Below are 14,258 nucleotides of genomic sequence, written 5' to 3' on the forward strand. Positions count from 1 at the left end.
TTCAAATCTAAGGTGATGAAATATATTTCATGAAAAAATTAATTATCACAGCAAAATAATACCTCGAGCTGTACAGTTATTATTTGTATTGTATACTTAGACATTTTAATTGGTATTGTAACTAACTGTATTAAACTGAGGAATCTTGTTTAGTGGTAGTCACTTAAATATTAAGGTGTGGAAAAGTTGAAATAAAAAAATCTGAGAACTCTGTTTTTATAGCATAGTCTTTAATATAATACAGCCTAGTATAAACAAGAAAAGGTCAGACGTGACAAAGTTTAATGTGTTATTGTATACAAGTTAATACGTATTATCTACATTCTAAAGCTCTAGTATCTTAAGTATCAAAATGTGCTTATAGTAAATTTCTTTATTGTAGGTACTCTTGAATGAAAGTAAGCCACTAAACGACTTTGAAGCATCATCAGTCCTAAAAAATACACATGAAAATTCAAAGGTAAAATTATCAGGTTTTATTTTTTAAGAATTTGAGGATTTAAATAAATAATTATTTATAGAAATCTCAAGAAATCACTATTGAATTTAAAGAGATGACTTAATTTGGTCTTCTTTAGTTTGTTTTTTTTACTGTGCTTAAGTTGTTCATATAACGTTTAAAAAATGATTTCTTATAATCTCTGTTTTCGTAAAGAGCTGCATTATTTGATTCTAAGTAAAGAGTGAAAGTAATTAAACAGTTAGTTGTTGTTTGGTTCAATTTGACAAAATTTTTTTGTTTTTCACAGAAATTTTAACATACTCCCACCCCCATTTCTTTAGCAGCATTTGACAAATATGATTAGTGAAATGTGAATCTTAAATTTTTTGATTATATTATTTTTAAAATCTTACAGGTCACACCAATCCATTGCGCTGCCATTAACCCTAATTCCAAATACCTGTCTTCACTGTTATCAGTTGTTCCTCAATGTAGCGTGGTAGATAGTGATGGGTGGCAACCAATCCACTATGCTGCCACCTGTCAGAGTACAGGCCCCCTGGAACTTCTGCTTTCAAGGTAAGGAGAATAATTTTTATGTCATTTATACTTCCTGTCAATGAGGACATACAAAAAAACTAATATATAGAAGAGATAATACTGATAATACTAATACTAGAAGTTTTCATAAACAATAGTTAAACATATCCATTATGAAAAATACACAATTTTAGTTTGAGACTTTTGGTTTTGAAAAGAGTTGGAATTTAGTGCACATTAATGTTTATGGTTCAAACGTTTTCTTAGAAATTAATCATCAGCTTTATTTTGAAATAATACTTCAATAATTCTGATTTATCCAGTAACAAAATACAATTTACAAGAACAGAGATGATCATTAAAACTTGTTTAAGCCTTTCTTAGCATTTATTATATGGAAATGTGTCCAGTATCATTCCCTGATTATTCTTATTTGGGCATACTGTCTGTTTATTTTGTAGTATCTTCGAATATTTTGAGATATTTTAAAATAAAGTGTAAAAATGTCAATATATTTTGTTACATAGGAATGTAAGTATTTATGAAACTGAAGCTGAAGGTAACACCCCCCTTCATCTGGCATGTCAGACTGGTAGACACCACAATGTGGAGCTGCTGCTTAAGTACACCTTTTCTACAGGTAATAAACATATTAGAGCATAATGCATTCTTGGCAACATTTATCATATGTTATATGTCGGATGTCAGGCACCATAATGTGGATCTGATGCATTAGCACATAATTTCTTAGCATATTAAATATATTAGAGCTTAAGGCATTGCTGTTAACATATGTATGTTGTATGCCAGAGTGTTAGACACCACTGTTTCCTCAGGTAATAAATATATTAAAGCATAAGGTGTTGTTGGTAACGTATTAAATGATGTATGCTATACTGGTAGACACCAAAATGTAGAGCTGCTGCTTAAGCTCACCATTTCTTCATGTAGTAAATATATTAGATCATTGTTGGTAACATGCATCTAATGCTGTATGTTAGAATGGTAGACACCACATTGTAGACTGTTGTTTCTTCAGATATCACATGTACTATGGTAATATATTACCAGAGTTGGACACCACAGTGTAGACTGTTGGTTCTTCAGGTATCACATGTACTATGGTAATATATTACCAGAGTTAAATACCACAGTGTGGACTGTTGTTTCTTCAGGTACCATGTGTGCTATGGTAATACATTACCAAAATTGGATACTGCGATGTAAATTGTTGTTTCTTCAGGTTTCAGGTGTTCTGTTGTAATACATTATCAGAGTTGGACACCACAATGTAGACTGTTTCTTCAGGTATCATGTGTACTATGGTAATACATTACCAGAGTTAGACACCACAATCTGCACTGTTTCTTCAGGTATCATGTGTACTATGGTAATACATTACCAGAGTTAGACACCACAATGTAGACTGTTTCTTCAGGTATCATGTGTACTATGGTAATACATTACTTGTGATATACGAGAATAGTAGACACCATAATATTGTTCTCGTTTGCTCTTTACTGTTTGTAGATCATAATAGATTAATCAGTCTGTTCTTTATGTAGTTTTTTTTCAGATTATAATTGCATTTAAAATTCAAAGTATCAGACTGTAATCTATCAAAAATACATGTTTGTGACATAGTGTGGGTTAAACTGGTTTCTGATGCAACTCCTAAATAACGAATTTTGTTTTAAAAACTACGTTTAAAATATGAAAGTTTTAGATTCTTAATTTAAGGAAAAAATTACCAAGAAAAGTGATATAGGAACTTTTTTGCTTAAAATAGAATGAGAAAATACACTTGTAATACCCAAAATCTTTATGAAAATACTTTATCTCTGCATATATAGAATCAATTTCTCTTTTGTGGAAGCAATTTTAAGAAAATATATTTTTTCTGATACATTAATATTTCAGCTCAGTCTGGTATCGAGGATGAAGATTCTTCTGTGGATAAATTTGGTGTTTGTGGATGTGAGAGACTGAATAAAAAGTCATACTCCCCATTGCATCTTGCCGTGCTACATGGCCATTTGGTAATTAGCTATTTCTAATCTACTTGGCTGATATCATTAGTTAATAAGGTGTGTCTAGTTTTAAGATCATGAAAATTTAAAACCCAACATCTTTGAAAAAATAACCTCATACAAAGTCATTCAAATAAAGATCTGCATTTGTAATGTTTTAACTTTTATTTAGTTAAATTTGAACTTGTTCTTGTTTAGTTTGGTTCATGTTTTAGGAATAGTGTATAGGATCTGAACATATGTATATATTTATAATGTGAATGGTATGATTGAACTAAGTAATTTGTGAACAAATTTGATATTGTTAATTCAAGTACATTTTACTTTCAAATAAAATAATAATTAGTATGTGTTTAAAACAAGAATTATTAAAGAATTTCTTGAATATTTCAAGTTATTTTGTGGGGATTTTTGAGTACAAAATTTTAAACTTTTGAGTTTTACCATTAATGTTTCCCACTGTTTATTCATAAGGTTTTAGGAAGATGTTTTATAGGGAAAACTCTAAGTGTTATTTTCTAGACTTTTCCTTTGATTATGGTTTGTTCAATTTTTAAAATAAATTGTCTTTCATATCTTACAAAAGCAATTATTATTACTATAAAAGGAACAACAGAAAACATATTTGTAATCTGTTTTGAATGTTTCCAAAATATTGATGCACTCTTGTTATTCATATGAATGCATGATATTGGTCAAAAAATAAAAACTGGGAATTTTTCACCTATCAGATTTTTAGTTTTTATTGTATGTGATTTTATTATGGGTTCATAAACAAATAATGTAAGTGATTTGTGTAAAAACACAGAGATATATTTCCTTTTTAGTTTTTCAGTGTATATATATATATATACACACACACACCACAGGGTGCATATGTGTCCTTGAAATTGAGAATGGAATTTCAAGGGCTTCAAAGTGCTTGAAAAGGGGCCTTTTTTTGCAAAAGTACTTGAAAATATTATAATAGCATAATATATTGTTATATCTAATTTTAATGAATGTTACAGAGTTGAGTGCAATAAATAGTCTTTCTTTTCTTTTTAGTCTACATTCATAAGTTGAACAAATAAATAGGAATTTTATAAAATATCAGTGGAATCCAATTGATTTTGATATAGATTTTAGCTTCCAAAAAAGTGCTTGAAAAACATTCTGAGTGCTTAGAAAGTCCTTGAAAAGTGCTTGAAATTGATCAGAGCACTTCAGTATGAACCAGGATACCAGTTTAACTACTTTTGATAGACTAAAAAGATATAGAAGCCATTATATCTTTTCCTGAACTGTATGGAATGTATTCACAAGTTTTATCATGTTAACATCCTGTTGGATTTGTGAAATGTACATCATTCACGTTAATTAGAAGGTAGGCAAGTTTCTTGAGCCTATTTTGTTTCTCTGTGGATCAAAGACTAATATAATGCCTGGAAATTTACAAGTTCGTCTTATTGCAGTCTGATGTTAAATACTGTCTCACACTCTAATGTATTGCATATTTTCTCCTACCAAGAATTGCAGAACAACAGTTTGTGTTTTTGAAATAAAACCCGTAAGGTAATATTAGTTAAACCATTACTGCATTATTTTCTCTTGTAACTCAAGTTAGAGTGATGACAAAGGATGTCATCCAGTGGAGCTTCATTGTGACTAGGTGAACAAAAGTAGTGTTTCTTTTGTACATCAGTCTTGGTACTTATTGGCAATTCCAAAGTGAAATTGAAATTTTATAATTAAGTTCTAGTATTTATTTTTTCTTCATCATGTAGCTTTTGATATTATAAGGTAAAATGTATGTTGCTTTCTTTTGACTGTCTAGAATGTGGTGAAAGTCTTACTCAAATATTCCTCTGTCAACAAGCCAACATCTGCTGCTGCTGATAAATTAACTCCTCTTATGTTAGCTGCACAACAGGGGTATTTACCAATAGTAAAGTTCCTTGTGGAGAAAGGAAGATGTCTGGTAGAAGTTAGAGGTGAAGTACCAGTACTGTACTACACTTGGAATGGATTTGAAAAGCTGTCTGTCCATAGTTTGATCATCATTAAATAATTATTTCTGTTTGTATTTTTATTTATAAACTTTGTAACATGCCTACTTTTTTCACAATTTCAATTTATATAAAATATTTACTTTTTCATTTCAACTGATTTGTTGAATTTAATTCAAAGATAAATATAATTTAAATTTTGAGCCACTTTGAATTGTTTTACAAAAATCTTACACCATTCTATCCATGATTTGAATAGAGAATAGCATTTTGTTCACTAAGTGTTTTTTATAATAAAGGAAATCAAAAAGTTAATTTTTCTTTTATAACTAACAGACAAGAAGTATAGGACAGCTCTCACCCATGCTGTTATTAATGGTCATGCTCATGTGGCTTCATACCTGCTCAGGATTGGAGCAGACCCTAACACCAAGGACAGTTCAGGGAATACTTTAGTCCATTATGCTGCTGCATATGGGTGGTACTACTGTTTAAAGTTGTTGGTAGTAGAAGCAGAAGCAGACCCAAATGTGGCAAATGATTTGAAGGTATGAATCAGTTAGTAGGCAACTGTAGAAATATTAGAGGATGCTTAAAAAAGTGTGTTGTGAACTAGGAGCTGCTGAGTGTGAGTGTTGTCTTGCATTTGTTCAAGAAGTGTATTTTTCCTTACCTTTTTAATTAATATAATTGAAAAGAAGCAAAACAAGTAACTATCTTGGGTCGTGTTCTTTTCCAAACAACTATGGAATAATGTTTTTAATTTTCTTATTCCAATTATTCAACCTGTTATTAAAAATAATGCTTTGGCACCTAATATCCAAGACTTAATTTTGATGTGCCTTGCATGCACACATCCTTCTGCTTGGGACCCCAGATTTGCTGAGAATGTTATTGCATAAAGCATATATTGAATGTCTCTTTTTTGGATTTGGTTACCTAAGATTTAGGTAAAGTTTGCTAAAGTTTTGTAGTTGTGAATGTAATAGAACTTTTTAAATGGTTCTTATTTAAGTTGTTCATTGTACATCTAGTAACTTATTCCAGTGCTCTTGGGAAGTTGTGTGGTTTATTGATTGATTTATCTATTATTTTTATAAATATTTTGTATTTGCATTTAAGTAAAAATATGCATACATGGACAACAGGGTTCAAAATTATTTCTTTCTGCACGTATTGTTGTTTCCAACAATAAAATCTGTAGAGCCTTCAGGCATTGAAATGTTCTAGGTTGATGAGTATTTGATAATTTATAATGTATAAATAGACTTGAACCTCGAGAAATATAAGAAATGTAAACATTATTATATGCATGTGTCTGATGGCTAACAATCAGGCACATTTTATGTATTTCTGTTATCTGTTTTGGTTGTAATAATTATAATAATATGATGCAAAAGAGTGGATTTTTTTAAAAGTGTTTAATCTATTTCAGAATTCCTTTTTGTTTTACATCCATGTTTTATGGTTGATTACTTTCTTATCTTTCTTACTATCCACCTCATTAAATGTTTCTATTGTATTTATTATCATATTGGATCTTCAAGTTATGCTTTTTGATTTATTTGGAGGTGTTGACTATACTGTTGCAAATCAATATTTTCTGAATGTTGCTAACATTATGTGATATCACTAGTTTTGAGTGAATTATAGACTTTTAATTTTTTGGATATGTTTGTGGGCAACTGGAACTATTATATGCTGTTATTTTTTAAGTAATATTTTTTAATATTTATATTTAATCCTCCCCCCAACAAAAAATCATCATACATTTTAGAAAATGAAACTTTCACAGAAAAGAAATATCTAGAATGAAATATTTATCTATTCTGTTGATAGGTAGTTGTTAGCTGTTTAATTTTCTGTTTGATAATATTAAACTTTTATAGGAAGTTCATGTATTACAAATTTGCTTTCGTTATTGAGCTGGAAATTAAGACTTGTGTATTGTTTATTTTCAACTTATTGTTAGTGATGTTTTTTACAATATGTTGTCTCTTCTGAAGTTGTCACCTGTAGGTCAGTTATTTAGACTGGTTAATGTGTTAGCACATATTAGAACATATTGATTATTATAGTTATGTACAGTTTGTGTTGATTGAGAGGTATTATAAGCTGTTAATGTTTTCAGGTTTCCCCACTGGCTGTGGCATTTTTGAAAGGACACATGGGGCTTGTTGATTTTCTTTTGGAAATACCCAGTGTAGATGTGAATGTATACGTTGGTGAGAGTGGTAAGCTTTTCTTCATGTGTTTTTAGTGATTTTCAAAATCTTCTCCTTCAACTCTTTAAGACTATAATATAATTAACATATATTAACACTGGTGCGCTTTATTATTATTTTATAGGACCAGGATACTGGTAGTTGCCTTAATTTTTAGTGTTAAAGTGTTGTATCAGCTGAAAGTGCTATTTATTACTGTTATGTAGTATTTGTTACTAGCAGAGACCTGCAAAACATTTGCAGTCAAATAAGTATCTTTGTCGCAACAGTACTTCTTTAAATACATGATTTCTAGAGTAATACAAAAGAATTCTAATCGCAGGCACTGAAATCTACAAGTCCACTTGTTTTAGTCCTAACATTAGTTCAGCCTTTATTAAGTACAGCCTGTATTTGATAAAGAGATAAATTAATGCTGTAACTTGTGTATATTTTTTGCTTTAGTTCAATTAGGGCTAAACCTTACCAAACTTAATACTATTAATAAATATTCTAATATTATTCTACAACCTAGTGTTAGACCTTTTTAAAAACTTTGATATGCTTTTAATATGTTGTATAAAATGTCTGCTAAGGTATATTTATATCCTTTCTGGTGTAATTCAATGATTTAACAAAAATATGTTTTTAAATTGGGAAAAAAAGGTGTAATTTTTTGTACATTTTAGTCCAAAAATATCTTTAATTTTCAATCAATTATAGATTACTCGCTTCTAATTGACAGAAAGCCACACTACTTAAATTATGTAATAAGTTACTATGACATCAGTGCGTGATTGAGAGACAGACAGACAGATACACACCTGTGTTTTATAGTATTTGATTACTTAAGTAATGACATTTAAATATCTTCAGTCTGCTACATTTGTTTCGACATAAATGCATTTTGTTATTGTTGCACATGTTGGGATTGCTGTCAGTTTAAATCTGATGCTTCAATAAAGTTCTTCAAAGTTAGTTTTGACCAAACAATTCTTCTTTGATAAATATTTATTTCCTTAATAAATTTCTTTTAAGAACTAAGTTAGTATAATAAACATAAAAATAAATGTACTAGAAATTTAACTTTTGAGACATTTTGTGGTGTTACAAATGTTAGTTGAGCAGCTAGCTGTGTTAATACTGTATATTAAAAATAGAATTGTGTAATAAACACAAAGTTTTATTTTAATTGATCATTGAAGAACAAAATAATGATAATACTAAAAAAAACAACAAAAGGTTGGCAGTAGTTTGCTATAACAGAGACAGGGCAAGAAAGTTTGTTACCAATATTTCAATTACCTGGATAGTTGAAATAATTGAAAATAGTAATAATGGGAACCCCTAATTTTGATTAGTTGATTATATTGAGACAGTTGACATAATCGGTATTTTGAATAATCAGTTGTTGGAGTATTTGGAAACACTAATTTGATTAATCAATTTAATCCTAATTTTGATTAATTGATCAGTTTACATGTCACTAATTAATCTAATCACTGCCCATTGGTAATCGATTAATTTGCACTATCTAATCTAATGCAGGAAGTGAAATTAACGTGTGCCTGGTGCCAAATGCTTCTAAAAATCATCTTGGACACATAAATATATATAATAAAATTTATAGCTACTTGTCTTATGATACTGTGAAATACTTTTACTTTATGAATTCTTGATTGCAGCAACATCCCTGAGCCTGCCATGACTGTAGTTAAATGTTCTGTAATTGTTTGTATAGTTAAAGGCTAAAAACTGTGCTTCTTTCTGTTGTTGTGGCAGCTTGTATAAACTTGGTCATACTCTGCCACTGGTGGTTGTTCCAGTTTGATCAACATCAGTTATTACACCCTTGTAACTATAAGTGTTTTGTAAATCTTTTAATTTGTCTGTATGTACTGTATCCCTTTAACAACTGACTGAAAACAATAAAATGTGGTCCTGAACTTACAGATTGTAGTATAGTCTGATGCATATTTTGTAATTATAGTTCACATAAATTAAGTAACATTAACATATCTGAATGAGACCATGACATATTTGATATTTAGCCATTTTCATCTTAATTAACATTGATCAACCATAGGCTCATAGGTTGATTCATCTGCAACTTTGTAGAAACTTTAGTGCTGAATGAGATTTTCTAATTCAACATCACCATAGATTTCTAGAGTATGTTCTGTTTGCAAACTGTGATAAAATATTTTGAATGCTTCTATAATATTTGTATTGAGAAACTTGTCATTGAAGTTCTGCACCAAATTGTTGACAGACAAGCCCTTTGATTTGTCAGAAATGTTTCTTCTTTTATCACCATGTGTATAGACCTTTATTGATAGTCTATGCCTGGTTCTGATAGAATTTAAGATCAAAAATACATTACAAGCATGGACCAGGCTTAACTTTTGAGTGTTATAAGAGCACTAATACTACCTTGGACTATGGACAAATGTCTGCCAAATTGATAGTTTCTTTTTGATAACTCAAACACAATCTCATTAAAAATCTAGGAGCATCTTGTTCTAGCTTCTTCATGACTTGAGACAAACTATTGTTACTACAAGTTGTTCTGTAGCACCACTGACTGACAGGCAATGAATAACAAATACTTGTTTGTACTTGCTCTGCCTCTTGTCATGTATACCTAGGCCTAGACCTGGACTAACAGTAATAGCAATAAAACAAAGCAGGTGTCCTAATGCCCATCAGAAGGCCTAGTTTTAGATCTTAGCAGTATTGATTGAGACTTGAAAGTTGGAGATCTAAGCTATATAATGCTTTGTTTTGTATCATTGTCACATTTTATGATAGTGTAGGGTTTTTGCTTTAGAAGAGAAGGAAAAAACAAACTTTTCATTAAATGGATGTTTAAATTAATATTGGGGTGGGATTGCACTTTAAAATTTTTTTTTACCCCTGTTATGAATGAACTAAACAAATGGAAAAGTAATTATTTTTGTTAATTTGTGAAATATTTTGTTATAAGTATAAAGGCTTAAGTGTTAATTCTCATTAGGTATGTATCAACCATTTTCAGTTGAATGGCATTATATAGGCCACTTATGCATTTGTACTATAAAACTTAATAACTCTTAAATGGAACTATATCTGAAACACATGCACAAAGCACTAAGCACAATAACTATTGAATGTTTTTCAACTTAAGATAAATTTTTTGTTACCTTTATGTTAAGTTGTGATTGCCAATTATCAGTTAGTCTTTTACTTATACTTCTTGATAGTATAAATATATATATAACGTGTTGTTGTTGTTGTTGGCCTTAGGATTCTTCTACAGTAGGTGTCTGTGACTTGTTGGCAATAAATTCAATGATAAATGAACAGCACGCACTCCGCTTATTTTCAAAATAATATATATATTCAGAACAAGTTAAACGTGTGTACAACAAATTCTTGATTCTATAGATATTACAGACATATCATAAACACTATTTATATATAGTTCTCTTTTTTCTTGTCAAAAGTTCACTTAGGCCTATTCAATTGCTTTAGAATTTCATTTGACAAGCCGAACTTTCTCTCTCTTTCTATTGTACTAGTATTCTGTGTATAATTCATTTACTCTGCCTCGTTGAGTTACTGCAATTCTATCCTGAACTTACAATACTCATCTGCTTTTTCTTATTTAGGCCTACTTCCAATAATCGTCTGCTTTTTGTCAAAGTCCACAGAAGCAGGTTCAATTGCTTTAGAATATTCTTTGACGAGACAGTTTATTCTCCTAAAGTATCAGAAAACTGTTAATCTCATATTAACATATCAACCATTAGGCTATTCATTCGTACAACAGTTAACTTTTATTTTCTAACCTTTTCTTTGGCCACACTTCTACATCTCGTTCTCTAGTCTCTCATTTGTTTTGTTTGTCTGCTGTTTCTGCTCGTCTCACACTATTTATATGTTTATCATTTAATTGTCTGCCCACCTTCTAGAAACCTCTATATTCTCCATTTAAATGTATTGCGTGCAACATTCGATAGTCTCAGTATCAATGAATTATAAACACAACTTCCAACAATGATCTGCTTTTAACTTTCTTATTATAAAAAAACAAAACAACAGTAAACAGTCATAAAATATTAACTCACAAAATATGTTAATTAATACTACCTACACTAAACAGTCCTTTATATCATGACATTTACAATTTATAATGTGTATCATAATTATACTATGCTGTTGCACAATGTGCTTATAATTGTTGGCCTGAAAGCAATATTGTGATTACAGACCTAATAACATCGTGCATAAACCTATTTTTTAAAAATTAATACTGCAATAAAACCTTTTTTATGTTACTAAACCTAATATCATTTGGTAGTATGTATCATAATGTATCATATTTAAAAATCTCTGTACTCATTTTAAGACATTATATATAATTAATAGTTTCGTTTTGAATGACCGCACCAGTGATATTGTACCTGTCCTAAAATCAAATCTTACTTACTGTAAAAGCTGTAACTTATAATATTATGTAGATTTATTTTAAAAAAGAGACTCCCTGCTAATCCCTAAGCTCGTGTCAAAGTAAAATCCATTGTAAAACTATAGTATTAAATTATAAACTTGCATTTCTGTAAAGCAATTGAGAAATTCCAAAGTAATTACTTCAACAGAGCTAACAAACATAGCATGCAAAAAGATAAAAAATCATAATATTTAAGAATATTATAATAGAAATGTAAACATGCACACAATGTTTATTAAGGTTGTTTCTGCCATTTCTGTGATTGTACTGTAAATTTATCCATATCACTTAGTTGTTTTAAATTATCTGTGAATTTTCTGCTTATATTTGTGTTAAAGCTTTTAAGGAAATAATGCATTTTTCTTTTTTATCAATAGATATGTCTCTAGTAATGCACACTGTAAGGTCCAGAATTAATGTAACACAGCTTCAAAGGCTCAAATTCTTGTTAGTAAAGTGCAAGAGTGACTGTAGAAAGAAAGATCTGCTCTTTGGAAATAATGCTGTAAGTATTGCATATTGTGTTTTTTATTATTTTAAATTTGTGTGTGTTGTATGTATTTAATTATTGATTTTAATTGTTTGTGTTATTCAGTGTTTTTCCTTCTTGGATTGTGAAGTTGTACAACATAAATCATTGTTCAGCCTTTTGACCTATGTTCACTAATAGTATTACAATTAATAGGTTAGTGTTTTTTTTTGTATGCAAACAGAAGTATTTAGAGATTACTCAGTGTTTTTTAGTGGTCTCTTCAAAAAGATTGATTTTGACTTATCCTCATTTTTTAGAAAGTATTTAAAATATACTATTTTAATATATCTGTAGTAGAAAAAGTATTGAATCTTTCTCTTATATTTTGGAAAACATCTAGGATTATAAAAATAAATGAAATTAGGTAAGCTACAGTGAAAGTATTGTTATAGTCTGAGCTCATTTGAAAGGCACACCTTCAAAATTGCAATATACTGTTACCTTTAAGTATAAATTATTATGTGAATGATTTTGTTATGAGTAATTAGGTATCATAACAAGCTTGTTACAAGCTATTGTTATGATGTTCAATAACTTGTAATAAGACAAAAAAAAGTTCTATATAAAGAAATTTCAGTTATTTTTGAATAATAAAATTCATGTCATCACCTTTATATTAACAATTTATGAGGGAAACTTTTGCAAGTTTCTAATTTCCAATATAATTATTAGAGACTTAGTGCTTGTTGCTGTAATAATTCTCAAACATGTATGTTGCTTTGTAGAATGAATTAGGAAAGTACAAATAAGTTATGGTCTTAGCTTTCATAGAAATATTTTACACTTCCTTTAACTTTTTAGAACCGCGATATCATATGAAAGCTCTTTGTAAGAATATCATATAATGTCTATTAGCATTGATTTCTAATTCTTTGAAGCGTGTTAAGACAAACAGTTTGAATTTTTTTTTCTCCATGACAGATTCATCACTTAGTTCTTCAGGAAGCTGATGAAATGAGTGCTGCAAGAAGTTTCCAACATGATAAGGAGGTACTTATTAAATGTTGTTTGTGAATAGCTATATTAAAGAAAGAGAACTGTCTAAATCTTCCTTTCAGTTTGATGTTTTGTAAATGATTTTCATTTTGTAGTCTGACATAATATTTGAAGGTTACTGTGCAGATTTTTTAATTAGTTTCATATGTTAAAAGAAAAAAACAACAACAACATTAATTACCCTGAAAATGAACTTTTCATTACAGATGGTTTGAAATATTAACCTACTATTGAAATGTCATGATATTTTAATGATTGTTTCATTAATTTTCCTTTCTGGGGCTGTTCCTTTGAAATAAGGGCATTATTTTGAAATTTGCAAGTTGATGATGGTATAATGAATGATACTAGGTTGTATGATTTTGTTAAAACATATAATGATGAAATTCATGTAATTAACGGCTTAAAGCCGAAGGTTTTTAAAATGTGTGATATTAAAGTAATTTTTAAACCTCAGCATATATTATTGCAAAAGTATTTTCTGAAAGGATTAAAACCTATGATCTAATTATTCATAACTCATATTTTAGTCATCAGCTTCTTCCATTGTTTCTCACTCCTAGAAGTTTTTAGTTTAAAAATAAGATATAACTTTGGTTTGTAATAATTGGAGCTTTTCTCTGAAGTGTGTGTGTGTGCAGTGAATATAATAATAATAATTTAATCTCTCAACATGGGCTCGGTCAATTTGACCAACCACGTGACCTCTTTGTACTCGATTAAAGTCTTTATAGATTTAATACTTCTAACTTTCAATATAGTTTGTTATCTTCACAAAATTTGGCAGTCTTTCACATTCAAAAAATAGTATTTTTTAATGAAGTATTTTTAATAAGATAAAATAAAGATTTGTCCATGAATATATTGAGTATTTGTTTTGAATAGTCTGTGTGGAAAATAATTTTCATGTTAAAATTAAAAATACTTTGATAAATGTTTTGATAAAGAGCCTACTTGGTGAAATAACAATAAACATTTAACTACACTTACAAAAATCTATCAAATCTCTTCTGCTGTTCTTCTAGTAGTCTTAG

The 14,258-nt window shown here is 29.3% G+C and overlaps 1 protein-coding gene across 5 annotated transcripts in view; it reads left to right on the forward strand.

Annotated features, from left to right (window-relative positions):
* Positions 1 to 14,258, forward strand: part of LOC106457476 (tankyrase-like protein) — a 167,279-nt gene that overhangs the window by 85,207 nt on the left and 67,814 nt on the right. For all 5 annotated transcript variants that reach the window (XM_022383427.1, XM_022383428.1, XM_022383425.1 and 2 more), the window contains 9 exons: positions 383 to 460; positions 858 to 1,021; positions 1,510 to 1,622; positions 2,903 to 3,021; positions 4,829 to 4,985; positions 5,337 to 5,548; positions 7,132 to 7,234; positions 12,074 to 12,201; positions 13,150 to 13,218. In XM_022383427.1, coding sequence (XP_022239135.1) covers positions 383 to 460; positions 858 to 1,021; positions 1,510 to 1,622; positions 2,903 to 3,021; positions 4,829 to 4,985; positions 5,337 to 5,548; positions 7,132 to 7,234; positions 12,074 to 12,201; positions 13,150 to 13,218 — 1,143 coding nt within the window. The remainder of the gene's footprint in view (positions 1 to 382; positions 461 to 857; positions 1,022 to 1,509; positions 1,623 to 2,902; positions 3,022 to 4,828; positions 4,986 to 5,336; positions 5,549 to 7,131; positions 7,235 to 12,073; positions 12,202 to 13,149; positions 13,219 to 14,258) is intronic.

The sequence above is a fragment of the Limulus polyphemus genome, unplaced genomic scaffold (assembly GCF_000517525.1).
Source record: "Limulus polyphemus unplaced genomic scaffold, Limulus_polyphemus-2.1.2 Scaffold336, whole genome shotgun sequence".
NCBI lineage: Eukaryota > Metazoa > Arthropoda > Merostomata > Xiphosura > Limulidae > Limulus > Limulus polyphemus.